This window comes from Manacus vitellinus, unplaced genomic scaffold (genome assembly GCF_001715985.3).
Source record: "Manacus vitellinus isolate BGI_N305 unplaced genomic scaffold, ASM171598v3 scaffold_21_pilon, whole genome shotgun sequence".
NCBI classification, from domain to species: domain Eukaryota; kingdom Metazoa; phylum Chordata; class Aves; order Passeriformes; family Pipridae; genus Manacus; species Manacus vitellinus.
In genome coordinates, this window is record NW_021939546.1 from 6,650,379 (window position 1) to 6,663,697 (window position 13,319).

The 13,319-nt window shown below is 43.1% G+C and overlaps 1 protein-coding gene and 1 long non-coding RNA gene across 3 annotated transcripts in view; both read right to left on the reverse strand.

The window, feature by feature from the left end:
- LOC103758915 (hook microtubule tethering protein 1) overlaps window positions 1-2,950 on the reverse strand; it is a 170,650-nt gene extending 167,700 nt beyond the window's left edge. The window contains exon 1 of one of the 2 annotated variants that reach the window (XM_018072118.3): window positions 2,761-2,873. Coding sequence is in view for 1 of the 2 variants with exons in the window: in XM_008925172.4 (XP_008923420.3) it covers window positions 2,761-2,950 (190 nt within the window). In the remaining variant the exon portion in view is untranslated. Of the gene's footprint in view, window positions 1-2,760 lie in introns of both variants that reach the window. The other variant, XM_008925172.4, reaches the window with a different exon arrangement.
- A 4,165-nt stretch (window positions 2,951-7,115) lies between these two features.
- On the reverse strand, window positions 7,116-11,749 carry LOC108639577. The gene is made up of 4 exons (XR_001920592.2): window positions 11,654-11,749; window positions 10,612-10,749; window positions 8,912-9,175; window positions 7,116-7,437 (listed from the first exon to the last, which is right to left on the reverse strand). It is a non-coding gene; the product is annotated as an uncharacterized LOC108639577 (long non-coding RNA).
- Window positions 11,750-13,319: the final 1,570 nt, after the last annotated feature.

The following is a 13,319-nucleotide window of genomic DNA, read 5'->3' on the forward strand; positions in this document are numbered from 1 at the left end:
AACTTTAATCCCATCTTCAGATTCCAGTGCTACATCATGGTTGAATCTGGCACTAGCCCTGTGATTACGTACCAGCAGATCAGTATAAAAATAATTTGTTCTGAGTTCACAGTTTTATGAAATGACAAAACATCAAAATTAGCATTCTGGCTGAAATCCACTGCATTTCCCATCAAGGCTTACACTTTTAAGCAACATCTGAACCAACTGCCTATAATTACTCCTGGCAGATACTGGAGCACTTAGGCCAGCAGTAGATGCAACAGTGAAATAAATTTTTAAAGACATGCTGCAAACCACTTCTTTCAGGATGCTCAGCCCAGAAGCAAACATGTGTCTATAAGCCGAATCCACAGTTTATTACACAGTATTTGTTCACTCTTGCATAGCAAAACCCTGGGAAGAGTGAAAGCCCCAAGTAATTCGTCAGTTCAAAATTAAACATTTATTTGGGCTGCAATTCCAAAAACACTAGCCCTGAAGTTCCTGTCACAACTACTTAAGAGGAATTGAGGTTGCATATTAGCTTAGGTTAAAAGAAACACTAATTCTGCAGAAAAATCTGTTGTTTAAACAGACCATACATGTTAGCTTGTCTACATCCCCTTCTTTTCTACAGGGCAAGAAGAATCACACCTGTCTCTGAAGCAGTGAGTTCTCCCCACATACACAGCTGGGGAGTTTGGTTGGTTCGTTTGGTTTTACCAATGCAAAATCTGCCTTCTTAATGAGCCCACCAGTCTCTTAACTCCAAACTTTTACAAAGCCAAGCCTGAAAGGATATCAGGCCTAACCACTCTGTAAATTCCCTTCAACGACTTTCCCAAAACAGCTCAGAAGTCCAGAGCTGGAAAGCTCCCTTGCCTCAAACAGCTGAAGGTCACAAATTCTCAGACTTTATGAACAGTCTGAGTACTTTCCCTTTCACACATGGAAATGCAGAGGGGAAGCTGAAGGCAGCTCAAGACACCTTTCAAATGAAGGTCATTTCCACCAAGGCTGTGCCACTTCTGTTGATTTTACACATCAGGCTGCTCCAGTAGCAGGTACCAGGGAAAAAGGTCGAGTCATTAGAAAAGCCCAAGATACAAAACAGGAACACACGGGAGAGCCATTCTGATCCTCTTCTGTAAATCTACAGGTTCTTAGGAAACAGATCAACCTCTAACAGAATCAAAAGAACGTTTGAAAGAAGGATGACTTATGGAAAGAGAGAAAACAGGCTTATTGAAATAGTACAAGAAACAAAATGGATAAGAGTCCTTATTTGGGAAGAGAATGTTTTCAAAAGAATCAACATTTTAAAATGGTAATTTAGCTGAGAAACACAGAACAGAGTAACAGAAGTGGCTAAGAATACACATAAAACCTTCCCAGCATAGAACTACTTTGTTTAGTCTCTTCTGGCACTATAAATTTATTTCTTCCACGATTCTTATAGCTGGGAACAACTGTCCCTGCAAGCACCCAATTCCCCCTGTATTCCTCTTTCCTCCTCCTATCCCAGACACACATCCCAGGGAAAAAAAGTGACTTTTTTTTACTACATGCTCATACACATTCCTGAAGGAAATGGCACTATTAATATTACAGACCCTTTAAAATGTCAATGTTTTTGTACTACATTTAAGTACATTTAGAAAAAAGTTAATTTGAGCTAATTAAGCAAATGGTCTTCCAGGATGAGAGAATATATGAGGATTAAAAAAGACAACACCACCTTCACAGCAATGTGGTTGCTTATTACTTTCTAAAAACCTCGGAGATGACTTAGCCAGCTCCTCTCCTTCCCTGGAATTTGTTTCCTAAGTGTTCTCCAGACAAGAGGCATTGGTGCTAAATTTATTAAACTTCCTAACAAATCCCAGGCTCCTCAGCAGAGAAAGAATCTGCAAGGTCAGTGCAGAGCCCGTCACCAGAGAGGAACTCGGCTGTGATGGGACGCTCTGGAACCAAGCACAAGCAAATTCCAGCAGGTTACTGGGATGGGCTCCCTGCCAACCCATGAGCTGTACGGGAAGGCAGGAACAAATGCCATGGGAAGGAGACAAGATTGCGAAGGTGCAAGAAAGCAGAGCTGCATGAGGATGGAACAGGCAGTGGTGGAAACGGGACACCAGAGATACCAGACTGGAAACTGCATTTATGGAAACCTCACGGGGATCTGGAGGATTAGGCCAATGTATGAGTGATGTGCACATCCCACCTGCCCACCAGGTCATCCCAGCGCTGCCATCTGAGGGAAGGTTGCGGGGAAATGGTGATCCAGCACTTCAGGAGGAGGCACTGGGACCATCTGTGTGCCCAGCCCAGCCCAGCCCAGGGAAGCCTCAAATGCCTCCCCGGCAGTGGGGGCTGTGAAGGGCAGCCCCATTCCCACTAAATGTAGGAGTTATACAAGTAAATCCTATGATACCCCACGACCTCCACGAAAACCAGGCTGCGAAGTGATTTGGAGCGATTAAATCGCTCAGCCCACGCACGGCCGGGGCGCCGTGGGGCCCGAAGCTGCGTGAGCGGCTCCCTGGGGAAGGAGGCGGGGCTGGTGATTAAACAACAACACGAACGCGAGACCTCAGTTTAGCAGCAGGATCCGAGCCCTCGAGGAGGGGGGTGGATTCAGAGAAGGGACAAAGTCAGCGACAAGGACAAGGACGGGGCAGGGACGGGACCCGCCGCCGCGCTGAGGCAGCGCGCGCTCCCCTCACGGCCGCGCTGAGGGGCCGGGGCCGCCGGGCCCTGGCGAGCGCCGTCACTTACTTGTCCACCCTGACACTACCCGGGCCGAGCACACCCCGAGCGGGGACGTTCCCTGAAACCCGCCGCTGCCGGGAAACCCGCTGGGCTCCCCCTTCCCGGGCCGGCCGCGCCTGCGCCGGGAAGAGAAGGGAAGGGGAGGGAAGGAGAGGCGGGAGCGGCCTCGCACGGTTCCTCCGGTTCTGAGGGGCATCGGCTCAGAAGGAAGGGAATCGCCTTTATCCTGTGTTTAAAAGCGAATAAAGCAAAAGAAGGCGGGGGGTTGGCTTGTTTTGCTAAAGGAGTTGGTATATCGTATTTCTCAGCCCCGTTGCTCTCATAAAGGACTGCAAAATTCAGGCGGTCAGAGAAGCCTTGGAGTGGTGCAAAAAGCCACATGGTGAGCCCCGGGAAGGAGATACACAATACAGAAAAATAAATATATATACAAGAGTACATATAATAATAAATATATGTAAATATGGAAGTTTATATATAAATATATATAATATTAAATAAGCAGGAGGGAATGTCAGGGCTAAGGACATCCACCACCCTCTGACCCATAAATATGCAATTGCTTCTTAAATAAATAAAACAGGGCTGTGAGCCGTGAGTGTGATGTTCTGCACAGTTACTCTGAGAGTTTTGCCTAAAAAGCTGGGAAGCTGCTGATGTGAGGAATAAACCCTGAGTTTAGTTAAGGTTTGCTTAAAATAGAGGGAGGACAGGGCAGTGGGATCCGCTCAGATGCATCCCTGGAAAACAGAGATCACAGAATCAATTAGGTTGGGAAAGATCTCTGAGATCATTGAGTCCAAGCCATGGCACAGCCGTGGCTGCACACTGCAGATCCCACCACATCCCTCCGTGACCTTCCACAACCCGTGAAGGGAGGAGCAGATGGCAGCCCTCACATTCCCATCATGTCCAAACACTTCTGGCCCCAGGAAGCCACCAGGGATTTTTCCCGTTATCCCCCAAATATTCTACAGCAGGAAATCTTGCAGCAAAAAAGCTGTCTTGCAACATTTCCAGAGTATTCCCACTTTGGCCCAGGCAGAAACGCTGCAGGAACAACCTTGCTCAGGGAAGGATGAGTGTTGTCTCGTGGTCAGAGCACAGGGTTCGTGGTCAGGAGCTGTGGGTTCTCATTCCAGCTTTACCACTGAATCATTTTGAGAGCCTCGCTAGTCACTTTGTACTACAACCAGTTAGTAATTTTCCGTTGGAATGATTTTCTGATGGAAAACACTGCTACAAAACTGAAATCTGGGTGAAAATCCGTTTTCCCATTGGGAATACCTTGCATGTAGGTGGTGCAGGGAAGGACATTTGACCAAATGGAGGTTTTCTTGCATTAACTCAGATGTTTTGCTTTGAATAGATAGATTTAAAAAAAAAAAATCTCTCTATTGACTGTAATTCCAAATCAGCTCATGGCACAGTGAGAGTGTGTGCTCTCATGCTCTGCTTTGCTCCAAGACAGGTCTGCACTTTTGTAATAGGATTCAAATGTCTCTTTTCTGAGACATGTCTGTCCTGATCTGAGTCCAGCCTGGCCCATGGGGACAAATCCCAGCATAGGGTCACCACACTGACCAGGGAAGTGCTCCATGGAGAGAAAGTGCAGGACTCAGAGACACAAACAAGCTGTTTCACATTAGTTCAGTGACCTAAAACAAAGCGCCGTGGCTGGGGAGATACCCAAATGTTTTGTTCAACTGAAAAACAGTAAAATGAAGCCCAGAGAAATGGACCTGAGAGTGCTTCTGTCTCTGACAATCAAATCCTACAACCCTACCATGCACATGCTGGGCGCTGGTTCATAGTTCTGGCTCTTCACCCTCCCAACTATCTCCCTTTTTTGCTGTTTTGTTCCAGAATCCTATTTCTCTGTTCGTTAAAACTAAATTTATTTTTGTCCCCTATATATTCATACATTGCTGAACTTTCTTTTAATCTAAATAATACTTGTTGTCCTCCCACAGTGTATTTGTAGACACCATTTAAATCCCTTCTTTTGTTTTGCCAAGTTAAACATTAACCATTTACATTTTATTTCATAACAGCAAGTTTTGAAGTATCTAATAAGCTTTCTCTGCACTTGTTTCAGTCAGAATTCATCTTTTCTGACCACAAGTCATCAGAGCCTGACATAAAGTGTAATGTTCAAAATGATGGCTTGCTAGAGACTTGTATAGTGGCGATGATAATTCCCCGTGCACTCTTTTAGTTACAGACAGGGATCAATTTTGCCTTTTTTATACCTATATCACATTAGCACCTCGATGTGTCCAGGTCTTTTTGCTCCAAGAAGTAGCAAAAATAAGTACAGACAAATGTATTAACTTAAGATTTCTAAATACATTTTTTCCATTTCATCTCACTTCCCTAGTACTCACATGGTTTCTTTCCAAGGGGGTGACAAATGAAGACATTTCCAAGAAAGTTACAGGATCTCCAGCCCTCAAAATCAAAGCCCTGAAAATGCCTATTTTTTTAATGGAAGAATCAGAGTTTAGATTATTACATATTCCCAAGCCCACATGAGGTTTAATTCATTGCTCCTTTGAAATATTCTGAAAGCCAAGGGTTAAGAGGTGTTGTATTAGTGCAGAATAATGATGATTGATTGATTCGTGCTTGTATCAAATGCAGGAGGAGTAGGAACATGTGTGGTGAATCCTCTATAATTTCAAAGTCTTTCTGTAAAGCTGAAAATCCCCTGTAGATGTATGAAATGGAACCCAAGACCACCTTTCCCTGTTTAGAGCATGGCTGTCGTGGTTTTGCTTCCAAATAACCCCTCTCTTTTTCCAAGATTCTGGACAGATTCACTTAAAATATACCCTTTTGCATTTTCATTACAGAGTAACTGATGAAAATTCCATTTTAAATGGACTTTCTGGGACACAGGGACATTCTTTTTATCATTATTAACCAAAGCTCATATTTCAAGCTGCAGGGATACAGCTCCAGGTAGTGTAAATCAGCATTGCCCGGGATGGCCCTGAGTCCTCTCAACCAGCCCCTCAGAACAATTTAGTGGTTTTAGATGACAGTTGGCATCTTTGAAATATTCTCTGTTGCAGAACTAGACTAGATGTGACACTTGCTGCAGAAGAAATCTTGCATAAATCTGTCCAAAAAGACTCAATCATATTACTTCACTACTTGTGGTAACCTTTGGAGGCCAAAGTCCAGACAGGTTGAGAAATGGAGCATGAGTCCATAAAGGTGACAATTCCATTAACTGCAATCAGAGGAAGAGGTGAATGGTGAGATAAAGACAAATTACTTCTTCTATAAAGAAGAGAAAATATGTGTGTGAAGGGGAAAGAGAGGGAAGGAACATTTTCCATTTTTATCAAGGAAATAAAGATTCAGCCCCGCTCTGTTGAGATCAACACAAAAATGTCCCTTGGGCTTTGTGGACCCAAGTTTTGCACCATCACCCTGGTGAATATCAGTGGGAACCATCACTTTGGGAGTGCAGTCGTTCACACGGGAGACACCCTGGCAAAAAACCACGTGCAGAATTCCTCACTGAATTGCCCCCAAAGCCATGCTGGAATTGCAAATGCTGGGCCTGGCTTTTCAGTTAACAGGGCATTTTGCAAAAATAACTATCTGGAAAAATTGTTGGCACTTCTGAATCCAGTGGTTTAGGGTTCTCAAATACACCAGACAACATCTGCCAGCCCAGTGGGTGCATTTCAGCCCCAGGGGCTGAACAGAAATGGCTTCAAGACCTGTATTTGGGCCCCAAATGAAAGAGTGGGACATACTGATTGTGGGTGACATTTTCAAGGGTTTCTATGCAGAAATCTTCATCTAAAACCAATCCAGGTACAAACCAAAACAAGGCAAGCAAATTGTTTTACTTCCAGAAGTATCTCTGAGCATCCAAAGATTCCACTTAGGTGTTGATTAGTATAACAATGAAAGGGAAGAAAATATTTATAAAGGTTCTTGTAACACATATGCTCAGGCAGTTCATACAAGCACTTGAGGGTGGATTTTAATCTCATTTTAAATAACTATAACAGTGGTATAGGACATAGAAGCTGGAGAATACTGTGGATGAAATGCTCATGGGGTCATTAGATTAGGACTATTCATTCAAACAGGGAAATAGGGAAGTAAAAACCAACTGAATTTTTCATAACGACAAGAAGGAATTTTTGAGTGTACCATAGGAAAAAAAGGAAATTTCCTTTAGGGGACTTTTTCTGTTTTTAACAGAAATATTAAGTTACTCTCAGATACTTGAGCAGCCAAAAAGGGAAATCCCTGTTTTATGCGGCTCTAAATATAGCTAGAAAAAAAATAATTCAGATTTTATCAATTTGTGACCCATTTGGGCAGCTCACCTTTTAATACCAAAGTCAGAAACTGATACAAACAAACATACAGTATTTCAGGCTCCAAAATTCCAGTGTCTTGCCCACGGCCTGTTCCTGCCTGCCCTCTTGGCTGGACACCAATATCCTTTATTCTCAGGGGAGTCAGCCTTCCAAAAAACCACTTGGCACTCGAGTCAGGGCTGCTCTGTTTTCCTAACGTTCACGGCAGGCAGGATGTTTTCCGACTCTGGTACCCAACAGTTGAGCATTCCAGACAGCACGGGGATTTTTCTTCCAAACCCACACTGCCAATGCCATAAGAATAAGTGAAGTTTTGTGACACCATGTGATCCTGGTGGGAAAATGGGATGACTTTGCTGTCACACAGTGATGCACAAAGGGAAAATGCGCATGGCTCTTGCCACCTTTGTAAATTCTCCTTCTGGGGTGTGAATGCTGAAAAAATGCTGGCCTAAAGTCCTGTTTTCATCAACTGGTTCCCCTCTGGGGAGGCTGCCAGATCTCCACAGATTAGTTAAGGAGAAGACCCCCCTCCCAAACTGTCTGGCCAGAAAAGCAACCCACTGGTGCAGTGTGGCAGAGGGGATGCTCAGCAGTCTGTGCACACAGTGTTTTCAGCAAGTGAAAATGTTCTGTTTGCTCCACAGAACACACAGTACAGATACCCCTGCAACTTTTTTGTCTATGCCTTTACACTCCTTAAATATTAGAAATATTAATATTATCATTAACATTTATATGGAAGTAATTCCTGAGCTCACTGATGTTGAGCCAACTCTAGCTGTGCAGCCTTTCCTGTGTGGATCAGACACGGCTCAGGCGAGGGCAGGCAGGTGACAACTCACAGCCAGGACTCCTCACTGACCAGGAGCAGACAGAGGCAAGATTGCCACACACATCTCCCATCACAGCTCTGTGCCACAATCCAGATGTGCAAAATCATGAAATCACAATCTCTCGAGCTGGAAATGAATTTCACAAGCCAAGCTGTGAAAATCTTGTCGAGCTCCTTGAGTTTCACAATACCTCACATCTCCGGAAAAACAACTATAACAGAGGTTAAATATTCTTTCAGCAACATCCTTCCAAGACTTTTTCCATAGGATTTGACCAGCTTGTGAGAAGTAGTTTGTTACAGTGGTGATATATCACACAGTGGTGCCAAATCCAGTCAGTGTGGAGAGGATTGAAGGCAGCTCAAACCCCCTTCAGGCGGCGTGTCCCAATTCCACACCTGGCACCTCCTACAAAAGGCAGATCCTATTTTGCCCTTTGAATTCCAAAACCAGTGAACACAGTCATGGAGGCAATCAGTCAAGATCTGTTAATTTGTAAAAAATATAGCTCTCTGTTCTCCAAGGGTAAGATTAACTGGGATCTGTACTTCCAAGATTATAAACAACACACAGCCTTTCTCCAAAACTTGTTGCAAAATGTACAAATGATGTTCTAATGCCAGCACTGTAATCTTTATTAATCTTAGATGGAGCAGGGGCTTGTTCCATTACATAAAAAGAAGTTTGTAGGATCATGTAGCCACCTGCAAATCATACACAAATAGGCCAAACAGCATGAGAAACAGGAATAAAATCACCATATATGTAGCTGGTTCCTATAGCAGAGAGAGTCATGCTCTGTATGCAACCCAAAACAAATTGTCTGCTTAGAATTAAAATATGATACTGTTTCCAAAAATCTTGCCTCTGGGGAAATAATTTTTATACCACAGGGCAGATTCAGCCCTGGTGTAGGATTTCTGATTTTCACGGAATTGCACCATTAAGGAATTTGGCCCAACATCTTACCCACACTGATGCAATTCAACTTCTAAGGGACAGTTATGGGGTTTCCTCCTAAGTAAGGCCAAGTTTCTGGAACAAGGGAAGTCTGTAAAAGAAACGATTGGAGAGATGTTTTAGTCTGGCATTTGGGAACATTCACATGTTAGAAAATGTCACAGGGTTTGTTTTGCACGTCTTCTTGCACATTTGAATTTCGTGCTTTTTCTTCTTCCTGACAGATACATTGTCAGTAGGTGGTCGCAGCAAAACTGGATAAACCCCAAATAACTGTAATGAAATGATTATAGACAGTGTGAGTAGAAAGACATTTGTGGATCCGGTTCATTCTCCCTCATCTTTGTCATATAAATCTATTTTCCAACCTAATGCATTGCCTGAGCTTTCAATATATGATTAGCAGAACATCTGCACCACTCAGGACTCTGGAGAAAAATTTAAGATATTAATTCTCCAACATTTTAGGTACCTTTAAATGTTTTGGGCATGACTGATCTCACATAGTGCCTTGGATTTATGCTTTGTGTGACAGATGGAAATCTGAAGCACACACTGATGCTCTCACTGATGTTGAAAACTTCTGTGCAGAATCACAGAAAAGGAGTTATAACACCTCCCTGCTCCTGGAGCTAACCTGGTATTTCCTAAAATCCTGCAGCCCCACAGGTCATGGCCCAGAAAACAGGAGTTTCCCCGGCTCTTCCTGCCAGCGCTGCCTGTACCGGGCACTGTGATGGGGTGGGATGTGATCCTGTCAGGGGGCTGGGGGAGATTATTCCCTTCCCCCTGCAGTTGTTCAAGCTGCCCAAACAGCACAGAGCAGATGCTCAGTTTCTTAAGGCTTCCTGGGAAAATCAACACTGTTTCAAAACCAGAACCGAAACTCTGGAAAGATTAATCGAGCTTGGGTCAAGAGGGAGGAAGGATGAAATAGCTTTTGACAGCAGTGAGCTGGTAAATGATGTGCCCAGTGCTGAGCTCTCAGCATTGAGTCAAAATATTCAGTGCATCACATCAAAAACTCCTTTAGACTATTGACATAATATTAGAAAGAACATGGAAAAAGATAGAACAATCAAAGGTAGATTTTCAATTTCGTACTTGCATTGTTACACTAATAAAGACTTAGTATAAATGAAATGGAGCAAATGCTATCAGTAAATTAAAATGTATGGAGAAATATGTTTTAATGTGTGTACAAGAGTTAAAAAAAAACTTTGGCACAGCTGCAGTTCAGAGTTTTTTCCAGTGTTAAGCACAAGCAGCAAATGAAGCAGCTTCAAGCATTCTTTAAAATCCCATTCTTTAAAATCCATTCTTTAAAATCCCCAAAGGGTTGCTACCCTTTGGATTTTACAGTTTTCTTTCCAGAGCAAAGATAAAACCATCACAGCTTTAATCAACTTTTTGAATCATTGACCAGTCAGAAAAGTTGAAAGTGAAATAAAAATCAAGACACATAAAAAACCAGAAATACTGGACATTTTTGCCATTTCTGTCAACCAGGTAGGAATGTTGTTAGAAAGCAGGATAAGAAATTGAGGGAGGGAATAAGTGGTAACTGCTCCCTTATTTTAGGCTGGTTTATGTCTGACTGTTTCAAAATTAGGAGGAATATGTGACTGGGTGCGTAACTCCACCCTCTCCAAGAATTGCTGGGATCATTGTTTATGAGTGTGATCCAAACACAGGAACAGTTTCCTTACCTACAGTCTGTTGCAATCATGGAAATACCATGGGATGTTCCCATTGATACCTTGTCCCCATCGTCACAGCACACCCTGAGAACTCCTTATCTTGGGACACACAGGATTATCTACTTAGCCTCAAGCTTTGGAAATCACCTTGATATGGAATAAAAAATACCTCTTAGAGTTGCTTTGTTTTAATGTTGGCAAAGGAAAGAAATCCCAATAAGAGCTGTGGATGTGACTGTTAGTCCTCTTTTGTGAAAATAAATGTTCTAAGTCAGCTCAGTGGTACTTTTGTCACTGAGTTTCTGGTGTTGAAAACTGACACCAGTACCATGACCTGAATAACTTAAAATTTTGACCCAAGAGTAATGTCCCCCTGTAAAAGAAAGACCTCCCAAATTAAGACTTCAGCTGCTCCATCTTGAGCTAGAGAACTATTTTTCTAAGCTGCTGCCTGAACTGGGCTTCAAACCAGAACTGAATGAATGCAGAGGAGGAAGCCTAAGGTACAGCAGTTAAAATATATGGAGGTTTGTGGAACATCAAACCTTTCAGAGTACAAAATATTTGCAATTTGATATTGCAAGCATTTCCCTTCCCACTGGAAGGTTAGTTTGTTAGAGAGGAATATGTTGCTCTCAGAGAGTATCACGGGCTGCTCATGTTCTTGCTCATGAACTTATTTCCAAGCAAAGAAAATTCGTGTCACCTGTGGTGAGGGGTGTCTTGGTCAGATTGTTCTCTCATATCTCACCTAGTCCTAATAAAGGGAACCAATTCAGAGGTTGAGAGTAGTATTTTTGGCCTTTTAACCATGGCCTTTTCAAGGTAATCCATATTTTAGCAGTGGCCCATGACGTTACCTTCATTTGTAACCTAGTGCCAGATTTATTCCATAGAATTTTGCACAGATCCTGGGACCAGGGAGGCTCGTGACTGCAGCCCCTCCCAGCCCAGCTTCCAGCAGCACATCCCAGCCCCCTGCAGCATGTTTAGCAAGCGAAACCCCACGCTGGCACTCAGGGTTGAGTAACAGTGTTCTTGGTACACCCACCCAATGTCCTGAATATTGGGTAACAGGAAAGCAGGGAATGGAACAAGCCACTGCTTTTGGTTTCTGAGCTCCTGAATCCCTGAGAGGTTCTAGGGGGTATCTGCTCTGTGACAACACCTACCATTGTGTGTTCCAGCCAGGAAGATGGATGTACCTTAGTTAAAGTGAGTCATTCACTGAACCTGGGCCAAACTTTGAAGCAAATCTGGGCCAGTTTACTGCCTCGGGAGGAAACCTGGTTTTTGCATGAATTAGATGTGAAAATAAGCAGAGCCTGACTGACATCTTCTCCAAATTCCAACTGTAAGGGTAAAACCCAGAGGGCACGAGCCTCAGGCATGACAAAAATGAGGAGGGGAAAATGAGGCATCTGTCTCCCCTCCAAGATCCAGAGAGACACATGTTACTGAGAACTTAGGGTAAATCGTTAATTATTTAGACACTAATTAAGTAATGTTTATAGAGTGGCTTACGTATGTAAATGGATGTAAAGATGCTTACGTTTTTCCTGCAGTCTCCAATTAAACCAACTTTCATTACAGAGCAAAACAATTCCATCCCAACTTGTTACACCAGTTCTTTATCCAGGCAGCTTTTCAGCCAGTGCTCCCAGCTCAAACTGGGCTATTGTTGCTTCCCCACGGAAATTTCTGGTTTGCAGTTGTTTTAATTCCATCACCGATCACATTCTGTTTAATGATAATTTGATTTTGCATTGCAAGACCCAGATGTACATTAGGAGGTCACAACCTTTCCATTTATCTCCTAAAGTAACTATTTTTTCCCCGAGTTCCATCAGGTTAAAACAGTTAGCAATTTTTCTCCTTGAAGTGTCCCTTCAGCTCGGCCGAGATATATAATAGATCAGTGTAGCTACAAATGCATTACAACATTAGTCATCAATTAGTTTTAAACCATCGCTGTAATATATCATTTATCCAGCTTGCTGTAGCACTATTGTGAACATTTAATTTTTTAAAGGCATCTTGATTTTTTAACCTGATGGCTGCATCCCCCCTTTGTCTCCTGTGCAGACATCTCCTTAAGGAACAATAAAAATTAGATTTGTTTGACCTGCACTCAGGGTTCATTTAAGCGAGATGGATTTTAATTGCTCTGCCCAGTCTCCCAGACAGCTTTTATGTAATATTCCAGACATTTACGCACTGTCTTTCCCTGGCTGTGAGCAGGTGTGTGCCCACAACTGCCTGTAAAGCAGCTCTTACAATTCATTTCGCATCTCGGGCAATCCTTGGGGAAATTGCTTACTCTGAGATACCCATTGGCATCAAATTAAGGCCTCTGTTCATTGCCACTTCTTCCCTCCTAATACCATTTTCTTTTGTTTTTAAGATTCACCTTTCTGTGTGGCTGACCCTAAAAGGGCTTTGCTGAGTGCTGTGTTCCTTGCACTTGTCTTGTTGTCACAGAGCACAGGTGACTTACCCCAAATACTGAGAATGGGTACAGGGCCTGCCTCTCCCAAACCCCACATCGTCCTTCTATGATTTGCAATAAAATTTATGATTTGAAAAGGTTTGGATTCTGAGACAGCCAAGACTGGGAGCAGCAGGTCTGTGCCACAGTTTGGTATCTTGAAGGATCTCAAACTTCAATTAGCAGGTCACGCGAGCGAGTTATCACAGCACTGACTCAGAGCCCGAAC